Raw genomic sequence first — 13,814 nt, 5'->3', positions numbered from 1 at the left:
ACATGCGTGTGCGTGCTCAGTCATGGCCAGTGCTTTGCAGCTCTATGAACTGTAGCCAGCCAGGCTCCTCTGTCCATGGGATTTCCCAGGCAAGAGTACTGGAGCGAGATGCCATTTCCTACTCCAGGGGTTCTTTCTGACCCAGGGATCAAACTTGAGTCCCTTGCATCTCTTGAATTGGCAGGCAGATTCTTTACCACTGGACCACGTGGGAAGCTCTCCCTGAAATAATACTCTTAATGCTAGTCTAGATCAAAGTTTAAGCTTCTTCCCCACAAGGGAACATTGCTCGACTGTAAGATGTGGATTATACTAGAAGGGAGGACTGTTTTGGTCAAGATAACTATGTTACAGAAGACAGCCTTACCCATACCCTGCTCTTAAAATAAAAGAGGCCACTCACAGACTTAAGGCCAAGTCAGGCCTTGCAGGATCTGGGGCCAGAAAGAGTTCTCTCTCCATCCTTTTCTCTCCCTCCCTCTCCCCCTTGCCCTCTATGTTTGTGTGTGTGTCTATTTGTGCACATGTACACATGTGTGACTTTTCTGTTGGGAGAGCCTCACCATCAGAGAATTCATTCATTCATTCATTCAACAAGTATTTGAGTTCCTATGACATGGCAATCATGGATAACCTGGACAAGTAGTTCCGGCAGAATAGAGAACAGGAAAGCCTGATTGGAGAGGGTCAAAGAATGAAAAAGAAGAAATATTAGCAACAATGAATATGGAAAACTCTTTCAAGGTGTTTTGCTGTACATAAACTGGAAGGGTGCGGGAGGGGAGCATCCTACCAGCTCCACTAGGAAATGGGGAATGTGAGGGATGGGATCAATTGCACAATGGAGGGTTTAGCCTCAGAATCCACATTGGCAGTTCATCTCCAGCAATAGGACCGAGGCAGAATATGGCTGCTGATTACAGCTAGGGGATAGGTACAGCAGTAGTGATAAATGTGTCAGGCTGCTATAACAAATACCACAGACTTGGGGGCTTAAACAACAGACATCCATTGACTCACAGATGTGGGGGCCAGGAAGTCCAAGATCAAGGAACCAGCAGGTTTGATTCTTGGTGAGGGCTTTTTGATCTCATCTAACTTTAAGTAATTCCTAAAAGCCCTACTTCCAAATACCATCACATCAGGGATGAAGGGTTCAACATATGAATCTGGGGGGATACAAGCATTCAGTCCATAGCATTGTCGAAATTGTTGTTAGATGTTCCTGTATTATCAGGCAAAGAAGGAAGTAAGGTTCTCAGATGAGAATGAGGATGTGGAGGAAAACTTTGGCGTGTAGGAGACAATAGAAGTATGAAAAGACTAGACATATTTGGTGTGGATGCTGAGTAGCCTGTATTTCTCCACTTATGTTCATATTGATGTAGGCACTGAGTAGAGGAGAATTTGATGAAACAACCTTAATGTAGCAAAGCAAAGAAATGAGAAAGGTGCAAGGGAGTCTAGGATGTGTGGGGATAAGTTAACATGATAACAGAATCTAAGCTGAATGAGAAGGGAAGTGAGGACATGAGGGGTTACGTGCCATTTTCATTTGGGAACTTTTTGGCCAACCCAATACATCCCAGCGAGCTGAAGAATTATGCGAGGCAGGAAACTAGAGGGAGAGAAGTGGAAAGTTAGAGAGCGGGTCAGGGTGGCAATAGGAAATGACAAGGTCAAGGCTGACCATCAGAGTGGGTGGCTCTGGTAGAATGAAGGAAAAGGTCATTGGAACTGGGGTTGAGGAACTGAGCTTCCAGGACACTGGAAGAAGTCTTTCTGTGGATATTGAAATCACCAACATAATTCTTCAATGGATATTGAGTGGACGTTGAAACCATCAGAGGCAGAGTGACCTTGAACAAGGACTCAAATCTTCAAGGAAAGAGGAGGCTAACTGGGAGACTGCAATGACCACAACAAGGAGGGAGAGTGGGTAGAGTGGTCTGATGGTTTGATGGGATGTTTAGGGAGGGACTGTGGTTTGGAAGTGGCACAAGGAACAAGGAGAACAACTGCTCTCCCTTGAAGTCCAGTGACACAAGGACGGTGGGGGAGAACCACCTCCATTCAGGATTTCAGAGGAGGGACGGCCCTCAGGGCAGAACCGGTGTTCATTTAGAACAGTGACTCTCAAAGTGTAGTTAAGGAACCCCAGGGAGCCTCTAAAACCCTGTCAGAGATCCATAAGCCAAAAAGTATTTTCATCCTAGTGTTAGGGGAAGCACACTGATTGAAACCACCCACCCTGGCCAGGCACCATAGTAACCTTTTGCATGAGCTGTTTTATGACAGGAGATCCTGATAAGGAATATGGAACTAATAAGCCACCACCAACCGGAAGAGTTCGGGAAAGGTCGAAAGGAGACATCGCGTGTCCGTCCACTTCCCAGAATCCCTCTCGCTAGCATCCATCTTGGCTGAGCAATGCGTGCGCCACCAGGAAAGACTCTGAATTAAAATGATTGGCCAAAGACCACCCGGAAACTAATCCCATTACCATAAAACCCGAGACTGAGAGCCATGCCGCAGAGCAGTTCTCCTGGGTTCCCTTACCCTACTGCTCTCCACCCGGGTGCCCTTTCCCAATAAAATCTCTTGCTTTGTCAGCAGATGTGTCTCCTCGGACAATTCATTTCCGGGTGTTAGACAAGAGCCCAGTTTCGGGCCCTGGAAGGGGTCCCCCTTCCTGCAACAGTAGCACTAAGATACTATTTGCCTCTTTGCTCTCATTCTCTCACAAATCTACGGTGGAATTTTCCAGAGGCTACATGATGTGTAATAACACGACAGATTGAATGCAGAAGTGCAGAAGAATCCAGCTGTCTTCCATTAAGCTGGAAGTTAGAGAGATTTGCAGAAATGTAAAACAATGCCATTCTTCCCGGGAATGAAAAAATGTATGTGTATAGCTATTTTTCATAAAATATGTGATGGTTTTATTACAGTTATTTTTAAATAAATGTTGTATTTCAAATCCAGTATTTATAGATCTAACAAATACAAAAAAGGGTTTTTTTTTGGGGGGGGGGCATCCCAAATATTTTTTAAGAGTGCCCTGAAACCAAAATGTTTTGAAAACTACACAATTAGGGCATAAATTGTGAACATAATGAAATGTTCAGAGAAACTGAAGACAAAGCGTATTTTTGCTGATGATGAACTGTGGGTTCTAGACCATACAACAGAAGGTTTGGGGGAATGGGGAAGGCCTGGGAGCAGGTGAGAAATAGGAATAGAAAAAAGTGTGATGATGACAATCTGGAGGATTAACAGTGATCTTGAGTCCTGGCTCCTCATGTTGAAGGCAGAGAGTGGTGTGAGTGTTACCAGGAAGTCAGGAGCACACGGAGCCAGACCTTGCTGTGGGAGGTATGAAGCTGACTTAGCATCACAACACAGTTTGAATTTTTAGAGGGCAATCTGTTAGGTACTCCTCACCTACCTACCCCAGGCGGCCCTAGGGGTGGAGATCACCAGTTATAGGATGATTGGCTACCCAACCCTGCAGAATCTGAAGTGTGTGATGGTTCTTGGACAAGGATGTATGGTCTGCACACGCATTATCAAATGCCTGTGATAATGATGGAGGAAAAAAAATTGCAGGGGTGGGGAACAACTTTGAATATTTCTTTGGAATACTGAATTGTTTCAAATTCACTTCTGTCTGAAGGTGTGGAGACGGATTGAGTGAGTGCTGATCCTACTTTATGACATAAAACTTGGGGTATGTGGTTTATCATGCATGTCTTCCTTTACCTCTGGAGGCAAAAGACTTCTGAGAAGTGCATCAGGCAACAATGTCAGCATCTTTGGAGGTGGTCATGGTGAGTGGGTTGATGTATGTCTCACATTCTTAACTCTGCAGAGAAAATTCAGACATGGGTCTGCACCAATGGTTGGTTGGTAGAGGATCTAGCCCAAACAATTTTTTAAAATTTATTTATTTATTTATTTTTGGCTGCACTGGGTCTTCATTGCTCTCTCTCGTTGTGAGCGGGGCTACTCTCCAGTAGCAGTGCATGGGCTTCTCATTGAGGTGGCTTCTCTTGTTGCAGAGCACAGGCTCTAGGGTGTGCGACCTACAGCAGTAGCATCACAGGGGCTCGGTAGTTGTGGCACATGGACTGAGTTGCCCCTTGGCAAGTGGAATCTTCCCGAACCAGGGGCCGAACCCATGTCCCCTGCATTGGCAGGCAGATTCTTAATCATGACAACCAGGGAAGTCCTGGCCCAAACAATCTTAAGTTCAAGTTCAAGTTTAGTCTTAAGTTCAAGTCTGCCCTACTGCACAAGTCCCAAAAGACATCATTCACACTGTGGTCTAAGTGACTGATGCTTTTTCCAGTTATGTAATATAGAAGCTCTGATGTGATACGCTTCTCTGTGCATGTCCATATCTTACTTCCACATTGCTTCCTCTATCATCTTTTTGTCATAGTCTCAACATGTCAATTTATTGCATTTAAAATGTGTTTAAATGGTGCCATGTTTGAAGGATGTGTTCAACGAGAGCATTTATTTCCCTATTCCCTCCCACCAAAATGTGTGCAGGGACATAAATCAATTTCCCTCTCTATTGGATAATTCTCATCAGCCTTTAAAACATGCCTTGCTATTTATCACCCATTTAAAAATTAACTGTCAGACAATCAAACCAACAGACTGTCTTTTGACTCTGTATCTTCCAGGTACAGACCCATTTCTCTGCTCCCCTTTATAACAACTAACAACTCTTTGAAAGAGTTGTTAGTATTCCCCGTCTCCACTTTCTTTCTCTTTCCAGCTCACTTTGATGGAATTTCCTTCCATTCCACTCCCCTGAAAGAACCCTTATCAAGATCAGCATCAACCTACATCTTGCCAAAGAAACATTAACTCTATTTTCATTTTAACTCACTTTTTGACAGTGTTGAACATACTTGATCAATCCTTCCTTCTTTGTACATCTTCTTGAAGTTTTTGTATCACACTTTCTAGGATTTCCCTGTCTCATTAGAAACGCATTTCTTTCTATTCTTCTGGTTTCTCCTCTTTTACTAGACTGCTCTATTCTTCCCAATTTCTCTTCTCCATCCATACTCTCCAAGGCCTCACACCTGGCCCTTGGTTTCCAGTGCCATCTATATACACTGAGAGGTCTCATATTTCTCTCTCTAACCCTCAATGCCATCTCATATATTCCAGTGTCCGTTTGACATCTCTGCTTGGCTCTCACTTTAGGCATTTCAAACATAACATGGCTAAAGCAGAACTACTAATTCTCCTTCTAACCTCACCCTCCATCCCATCCTTCCCATCCCAGTAGTTGGTATCACTCTCCATCCCATTGCTCTAACAAAGAGTGGAAGATATCCCATGATGCTTGTCATTTCTTCATACATCCATCAGAAAATCCCATCATCTCTAATGTTTTACAAATACTATTGCTTCAAACCTAATCCAAGCTTCATTACCTCTTCTTTGGTTTACTGCACTCACCTCCTTAAAAGAACTGCCAGCCCCTCACTTCTGCTACTTTCCTGGTTTATCCACCATGTATTAGCCAGAGGGATCTTTCTAACACAGAAATCAGATCACATCACATCCTACCTTCTAAAACCTTCCAGTAACTTTCCACTGTGACCCAACTCATACCATGACTTATCAGGTCCCATATGATCTGACCTTGATCTTTTTTCCTGGACCTGTTTGCTGGGCTTCAACCATCCTGCCCTTCTTTTCAGTCCCTCTAATTTGTCAGACTTCTTCTTGACTCAAGGCATCTACACTGGCCACTTCTCCTTTTGGAACATTCTTCTGTTCCTATGTCTGCCTCTTGTTATCATCTTTTCAGCCTGTTTTTTTTTTTCCTTGGCCACACCATATGACATGTGGGATCTGAGTTCCCTGACCAGGGATCAAAACTACTCCCCCAGTAGAGGAAGCATGGATTCTTAACCACTGGAGCATCAGAGAAGTCCCCCTCTTGTTGTCATTTAAATCTCAACTCCAAGGCTACCTTCTCTGAGAGACCATGCCTGATAACCATAGATAAAGCATTTCTCTTCTTCCCTCCAAATCACCCTAATGCCTCATTTGAGCCTCATCATAGCACAGATCAATACCTGAAATTACATGAAGTCGCCTCTATGTTTGTTCCCATGTTTATTGTTTTCTGTTCCTTGACAGTAGATGTTTCGTCTTTCTGGTTCACTGTAGCCTTCCCAGTATCTGACAACAATAAGTGACGGATCAATATTTGTCCACCAACTGATTAATCTGGAATTGTGGGAAGGAATAATTGAAATCAGGATTATCCAGGGAAAATTTGTGTAGGATTGCTAAATTTCTTTTCACTTTTAAGACTGGCTCATTCAAGTTATTCTCAAAATACCTTCAGAATTACATACCAGCCCCTTGAGAATCCCTGGTGGCTCAGACAGTAAAAGAATCTGCCTGTAATGCAAGAGACACGGATTCAATCCCTGGGTTGGGAAGATCCCCTGGAGGAAGAAATGGCAACTCACTCCAGTATTCTTGCTTGGAGAATTCCATGGACAGAGGAGACTGGTGGGCTACAGACCGTGGGGTCCCAAAGAGTCAGACATGACTCAGTGACTAACACTTTCACTTTCACCCTTTAGAATGAAGGGGAGGCACTTCCCAATACTAAAAGACAAAAATAATTGGAAAAAACACAACATAACAGAAACAGCCCATTGCTATCAAGAAAAGAATGAAAAGACAAAGACAATTTTTTGTGTCATCCAAAATTCTTTCAATACACAGAATTTAAGTTTCTCAGTATTACCGTGGAAGTTAAAAAGAGAATAGAAAGCGGGCAAGGTTTCTCATTTGTGTGCTAAGTCCTCCTGCTGTAACAAAGGTCACTGATTTTACACCCCGGTGTTAGATCAGATGCTGAGCTTATTTTTCAAATGATCCTGTTTTTATGGATGGTGCAGTGCTGTGGATGTATGTATATTGAGGGCTTACGCAAGTTCTATATCTAGACTGGTATTTATCATGAGTAACTACATTAACTCATTTTATGACCTGAGCACTAAGAACCTGAAAGACTGTGTTCTGATACTGCCTATGCCCGGGCACCTACCTGTGCTCCTCACAAGCTCTGTACCTGGCATTAGCAAAAGACTTTGGAATTTATGGGCCTCTAATTTTCTATCTACAAAGAGGAGAAAACTTATAGAAGGACATGATCTTTCTCTTCATTGGAAGACTTCTATAATATGATATGAAACCTTGAGGTGTCATGGAAGGAGGTCTGAATTAGAAATCAGACCTTAAACACCTAAATTCAACAGACATTTATTTTATTCCTATTGAATACCAGATCCTTAAGGTACTAACTGCTGTGATTCTGTAAATTGAAGCAATTTAATTATAATTTAGAGATGAAAGCACTTAATCAGAGCAAGAAGGAGTACAGTATAGAACAGGAGCCCTGAATTGGCATTGCCTGCCCTGTCTTTTCTTGCTTGTGTATAATTTTAGACGAGTCACCTAACCCTTCTTGAACTTGGTCTGATTAGGCTTTGGGGTAGATTAGAATGGGGTAGAATGAGTGATGGAGTTGGGAAGGGCAGGCATTGTCATGGGAACCGAGGAAAGTAGAAAGAACAGGCTTTCCGAAAGAGCAGAACTGGATGGTAGCTTTGATCCCAAGGCAACCCTAGTGAAGGCCTCAGCTGCTCCCCATCTTGATGCTCACTCACCTCCATATCTACCCCATCGCTTCCTCTCCCTCAGCAGCATTCAAACTCTGCAATTCCAAGCAAAGTTTTGTTTAGAAATGGGTTCTTTTGCTGGGAGAAAAATGGTTTGAACTCTAGCATAAATTCTGCTGACTCAGACCTCTGGCCCCTCTGACAATATGCCAGCATCCCTTTTCTAGCTGAATCCGGGTGCCAGAGAAGTGGGTGAAGCAGGCTGGGAATAAGAGAAGCAGAGAGTAGGGAGTGGCTGGGATTGTGCAAAGTGGAAAGTGCACGCCCTGTTTAACAGAAGAGACGGACCGTGGCACCAGCTAATTGGGGCTGTGCAGGCCTCCACCATGGACAATGCCAGGTTGTCCAGAGTTTTCAAGGCAAGCTGAAAATCCATATTTTTGCATAAAGTTTTCTGATTTTTACACGTTGGCAAGTGATTTAAAAAGTGTTGACACCACAAGGTTTAAACAGGTTCATCTAATATATATCTAGTTAGTCTACAGACAGCCAATCTGCAGTGACTAGACACTAGAGTTCAGATAATGTCATGACATTTCAGCTTTTGTTCTGGATACTGCTACTGCTAAGTCGCTTCAGTCGTGTCCGACTCTGTGCGACCCCATAGACGGCAGCCCACCAGGCTCCGCCATCCCTGGGATTCTCCAGGCAAGAACACTGGAGTGGGTTGCCATTTCCTTCTCCAGTGCTTGAAAGTGAAAAGTGAAAGTGAAGTTGCTCAGTTGTGTCCGATTCTTTGCGACCCCATGGACTGCAGCCCACCAGGCTCCTCTGTCCATGGGATTTTCCAGGCAAGAGTACTGGAGTGGGGTGCCATTGCCTTCTCCAGTTCTGGATACTAGCTACATGTATGTCTGTGTGTGTGTGTGTTTATATTCTTGATATGGAAACTGATTCACTCAGTATACTTTTTGAGGCCGGAGTTTCTCAGTGAAGTTTGTCACAGAGTTTGGCTACTTTTGGGTCAGGGCCCACTGAGGCTGCTTAAGGCCTACCCTTTCAGCAGGAAACTTGACTGGACCAGTTTCCACTTCAGAAGCTGTGGCCATGGTAAACTGTGTATCTGATATATCTAAGAAAGAATGAGAATTTTCTCCTCCATAAATGAATGTTTAAATAGAATAAACTGTATTAGTTTCTCCTAACAAAATTCCATTTCTTAATAAGAAAAGGCAATGTTCCATTGACATTTAGTTAGAATTTTGGTGAAAATTTGAGTGGTAACAAGTATAATATATTGGTATCAATGGGCCTTAGAGCAAAGCTCTCATTTGCACCAAAATGTTGGCTCCTTCTAATTTTTAGAAATTTCTGTTTACAAAATTAGCAATTTCTTAGAGTTGAAGACTCTAACCTTTTTAAACTTTCCTTCCAATCCTTGAATACTCTTTTATGGCATCCCCACCATGCTGGCATCACCTGTATTGTAAATATTTCTCTTTACCAGGGAGTGTGCTTCTTTTGGAGGGAGCCTCTTTTATTCTCAGATAGGCCCAGTAATTACGTTTTTTCTTACTGCACAGAGCCCAGCCCACCACAGGCAACCAGTACAGCATACATTTGCTAGATGAAATCTGTTCATGAATTCTAGTAGAAAATATGCCAGGCACTCGCCTAGGATTTTGGATAATATCAGTGAACAGAACAAATCCAGGTTCTTGAAGAGCTGATGTTCTGGTCTGGAAACAGGAGGTGATGGGAGAGAGAATTTGTTGTTGTTCAGTTGCTAAGTGTGCCCGGCTCTGCAACCCCATGGAGACTGCATGCAGCACACCAGGCTTCCATATACTTCACCGTCTCCCAGAATTTGCTCAAATTCATGTCTGTTGAGTTGGCGATGCCATCCAACCTTCTTATCCTCTAAATTTTTAAAAATATAAGTCACACAAAATGTTACATGGTAATAGATGGAAAAAGAAAAAGTAGAGTTGGATGAGGGGGATTGGGAGGGAAGAGTGTTACAATTTTAAATAGACTGAATAGGGAAGCCCTCACTGAACAAAGACTCCCTTTCCACTTCCCAGACCTGCAGAATAATAACAGTAATAATAATAGTGTCTGTTGAATCTCAGCAGAGATTCTAAGCACTTTCTCTGTACGAATTCGTTAAAGCCTCATAACAAGCCTGAGATAGCTACTACTTTTATCCTCATTTGCATAGGTGTAAACTGAAGTGTAGTGGTTAATAACTTGGCTAATATTCTGCAACTAGTCAGAAAGGGTGGTTGACTACCCTTGACCTCTGGTTCCAGGCTTTGGCTCTCAACTGCTCTACACAACTGCTTTTTTCTTTTTTTAATTTTTTACTGGAGTATAGTTGATTTACAATGTTGTGTTAGTTTCAAGTATACAGCAAAGTGAATCAGTTATACATAAACATATATCCACTTTTTTAGATTCTTTCCTCATATAGGCCATTATAGAGCATTAAGTAGAGTTCCTTGTGGTATACAGTAGGTCCTTATTAGTAATCTTTTTTTTTTTTTTTGCTTCTCTATCCTACTGACTTTGATTGATAGTTCATTTAAAAAAATGTTTATATATTTTATTGTAGTTGACTTACAATAGTTCAGGTGTACAGCAAAATGATTCAGTAATACGTATACACATATATTAGTTTTCAGATTATTTTCCATTATAGGTTATTACAAGATATTGGCTGTAGTTCCCTGTGCTATATAGTATATCTTTGTTGCTTGTTGTGTATCTATTTTTTTAAAATTAGAAACCTAGCATTCTATTCATACTAAGCCAAACAGGTAGAATAAAAATTGTCATAAATTTTTTAGCTAGGCAAAAATTCATGTTTTCTAAAATACATATATTATACATACCATATATATGTATACAAAAGCTTTTCTACTGCACTTGATAAAGGCTTGAGAAAGAACATCTAATAAAACAGAAGAGATGGAGAAATTGGAAAACATAAACTAAATGAAATGGGAGCACTGAATATGAAATAGAAAAAGTCAATGTAACTTTGGCTGCATTTCCCAGGTCCCCTCATTGACCAGTGCCCTCTCAAGCGTTCTGATCCCAGGCACGTGCTTTGTCCAGTCTATTTCATTGTCTTTGATTCCTGGGATGGGATTTAAAGTCTCTTCATCATGCTGAGGTTTGCTGAGAACACTTTAGCTTTATCTGATATCTCTGGACAAGGGGAGCACCCCGAGCTTCATGAAACCCCCTTTGGGCACATTCTGACCAGCAACCTTTTCATAAGGTCACAGTGCTCAAAATAAACACGAATTGTTTTCTCAGTTTTGACATAAAAAGACATCTTTTTTTCAGCAAATGTCACTGTGGTTTCAAAGCCTAAGTGTGATGTGTGAACAAGCCCATTTGTAAAGTATTTCCTGCTCAGCCATAGGGTGAAATTATGCAAGCCAGTGAGTCCTGAGAACAGCTGCATCAAATTCTTAACACCTGCAAAAGAAAAACAGTTTTGAAAATAGTTTTTCATTGTTTTTAATTTGGGGATCGGTTGGCTTTCTGTTGTTTCAAACTCTGAAGGACCCTCCAATTCACTAAACCTTCAGCGGTAAAGAGAAGTGAGAAACTGAAAAAAAAAGTTTACCAAATCTAAGATAGAGACCTCACTGGAATTACATTGCCATTAATGCACTTAACTTCTGGAATGGCCTGAAGATTGTCCCTTCAAGCAATGACAGAAGTCCCAGGCTCCAGTCCTCCACTGAGGCCTAGAATCACCCCCTTGGCATCCTGGTAGAGTTTCTTTCGTGGAGGTGGGGTGGGGGTGGGGGTGGGGTCTCCTCTTGTGTGAGGGAAGCTCAGCGCCAAGCTCCCATGACCTGTTGCATCCTCTCCAGCTTTTCAAGTGTTGAATTTCCTGAAATTGTTGCACTGGATCGAAGTGCAGGCGACCCCTTCCCCTTGCATCACCCCCCCACCCCCCACCCCGCCTCCCTAGCCGAGTGAGAGTTGCTGCTGGGGAGGAGCAGTGGGATGGGGTGAGGTGGGGAGGAGCAGTGGGATGGGGTGAGGTGGGGTGCCAGCTGCTGGAGAGAAACTAAAGCGATGAGCACAGGACAGGAAAAGTGGGAGGAGGAGGAGCGGGGGGCGGTGGGAGGAGGAGGGGGAGGTCGTAAGATGAGCGAGGAGGGAAACGTGTCACCAGCTTGGGTCCGGGAGCTCCGCCGCCACCGCGACTGTGGACTCGCGCCGGAGAGGACTTGAGGCTGGACAGGACCCCGCAGAGCCGGGAGAGGAGGGAGGAAAGGGAGCTGGGCACCGCGCGGTGGCGAGAGCCATCCAGGTCGCTCTTTGCTCGCGGGTGAGAAAACTTTTTCGGGAAGACCGGAAACTTTTCCCCAGGCGCGCAGAGTCTGGGGCGGAGGCGAGCTGCGGGGGTGCGTTGACTCGAGGTGACTCGGGAGGGGCTGGAGCCTTAGGCTCAGCAGTGGCACGGGATTGAGAACACAATCGCCAGGCACACCGGGCACAATCCGGCGGGGCTCGCGGAGGGGGCTTGGGGAAAGCGTTACATCTGGGGGCAACCGGGTGGAGGCTCTCGCGTGGTTAAGGGTCCTCGGATCCGACGCTGCAGGCGGGCACGGAGGACGGGGCTCGCGACCACCGTGGGGGGTCGGGGAGGGGAGGAACGTTCCCCGCATCGGTGGCTTAGGGTGGGCGAGGGACGCTGCCGATCCTAGGACCCAGGCTGTGCCTGGAGATCGAAAAAGAAAGTTTGCTTGTCGGTCTCTCTCGTTCTTCCCTTTGGCCCTTTTGAGGTGCAAATCTCAAGAGCTGCCCCTACTCGGGCGCGGGCGATTTGGCGCCCCAAAACACTCCATCTTTTCTACTATTCCCCCTTCTTTTCGGAGAGAGGCTTGGGACGGGAGGCCAGAGAAGGGAGCCGCTTTGTCCCGAGTGCCGCTGGAGTGCGCGCTCCGCAGACTGGGGCGGGCCGGGGAGCACGCAGCGGAGACCTCGGCGGGGAGGGCGGCCCTCCTCGCCAGCCGCATCCCCTCTCCGCAACATTTTTCCCGCCCGCCCTCGTTTTGAGGAGGCTTTCCCCTGTGCGCCTACTGTGCGCGCACGCAGAGCTCATTGCGAGCACAGGGGGGCGCTCTGGAATCTTCACTCCTGCCTCTCGACTCTGGTTTCTGCTTTCTCCTCTTTTTCCTAGGGGCGGCCGCCCAGGATCAGATCAGGTTCTGTACTTGCAAACCGTGCTTCAGGAATCAGCTCTGGGGTGCCTCCCTGGTTGGCAATAGGGTTTTCCCCTGTTCTACCTAGCCTCCGCCTTGGGTCACATGCCACCGCCTCTTCCCCGGCGATGCCGGGAGCCCGCGTTTTGTTGGTCAGCAGTAAGGCGGTGAGTATTTATAGACACCACTGCAGTCCTGCGGTATGCAAGGTTTCAATTACTAAGATGCGTCTCACAAGACGGAAGGCTCACGCGAGGTGGCTCAGAGGCACATCTGCTCAGGAGACCCACTTGGAAAAAGTTCTGGGCTGGAATCTCCAGACATTCCTGCCGGGTAGAGTTCTAGACCTATTGCCCACACGGTCCGTGCAGATCCAAACCATTGCAAAGGACCAAAGCTGTCAAGGACACCAACTCCAGATTGTCTCCATCTTCTGCACGCCCCCGCCCCCCCCCCCCCCCCCCCGCCTTTTCCCCACCAAAGGGTGCTTGCTGATCAAACCTCAGAGGTGGCCCTTTTTACTTCCCTTTAGTGATCCTGACCACTGTGGGTGCAGTCATGACATTTCACTGGCCTGCATGTTGCAAAATGTCATGGAACTGTGCTCTAGTAAATTGCTGGGGGGCGGGGGGGGGGGGGGCGGCGGGAGGCACTGTAACTGGCAACAGGAACAGCACCTGTATCAGAAGGCGAGACTGCACTTGCAGGAACTAATTTAGCCACATTTTAAATTTAGCCTCTTGTGAGTTTCCTAGTAGGACTAAGAAAAGTGCAACACTCCTCTCTCTGGAACCTGGCTGGTGGGTCTTCTCTGGTTGTATTGAGCCCAGGAAATCTGACCATGAGTGCTGTTCAGTGTTTTTATAGAATGTTGCAGATAAGGGAAACAATGCTTGGTTAATCCACA

The 13,814-nt window shown here is 45.1% G+C and overlaps 1 protein-coding gene across 12 annotated transcripts in view; it reads left to right on the top strand.

Moving 5' to 3' along the window:
* Window positions 1-13,814, top strand: part of PRR5L (proline rich 5 like) — a 158,308-nt gene that overhangs the window by 67,287 nt on the left and 77,207 nt on the right. Inside the window, exons 1-2 of one of the 12 annotated variants that reach the window (XM_027562645.1) lie at window positions 11,834-12,030; window positions 12,886-13,074. The exons of 9 other annotated variants lie outside the window; for them this stretch is intronic. In XM_027562645.1, coding sequence (XP_027418446.1) covers window positions 13,036-13,074 — 39 coding nt within the window. In that variant the 5' untranslated portion in view covers window positions 11,834-12,030; window positions 12,886-13,035. 2 more of the 12 variants (XM_027562648.1, XM_027562651.1) reach the window with 2 other exon arrangements.

Source organism: Bos indicus x Bos taurus, chromosome 15, assembly GCF_003369695.1.
Source record: "Bos indicus x Bos taurus breed Angus x Brahman F1 hybrid chromosome 15, Bos_hybrid_MaternalHap_v2.0, whole genome shotgun sequence".
NCBI classification, from domain to species: Eukaryota; Metazoa; Chordata; class Mammalia; order Artiodactyla; family Bovidae; genus Bos; species Bos indicus x Bos taurus.
This window is presented reverse-complemented; position numbering and strand designations above follow the sequence as displayed.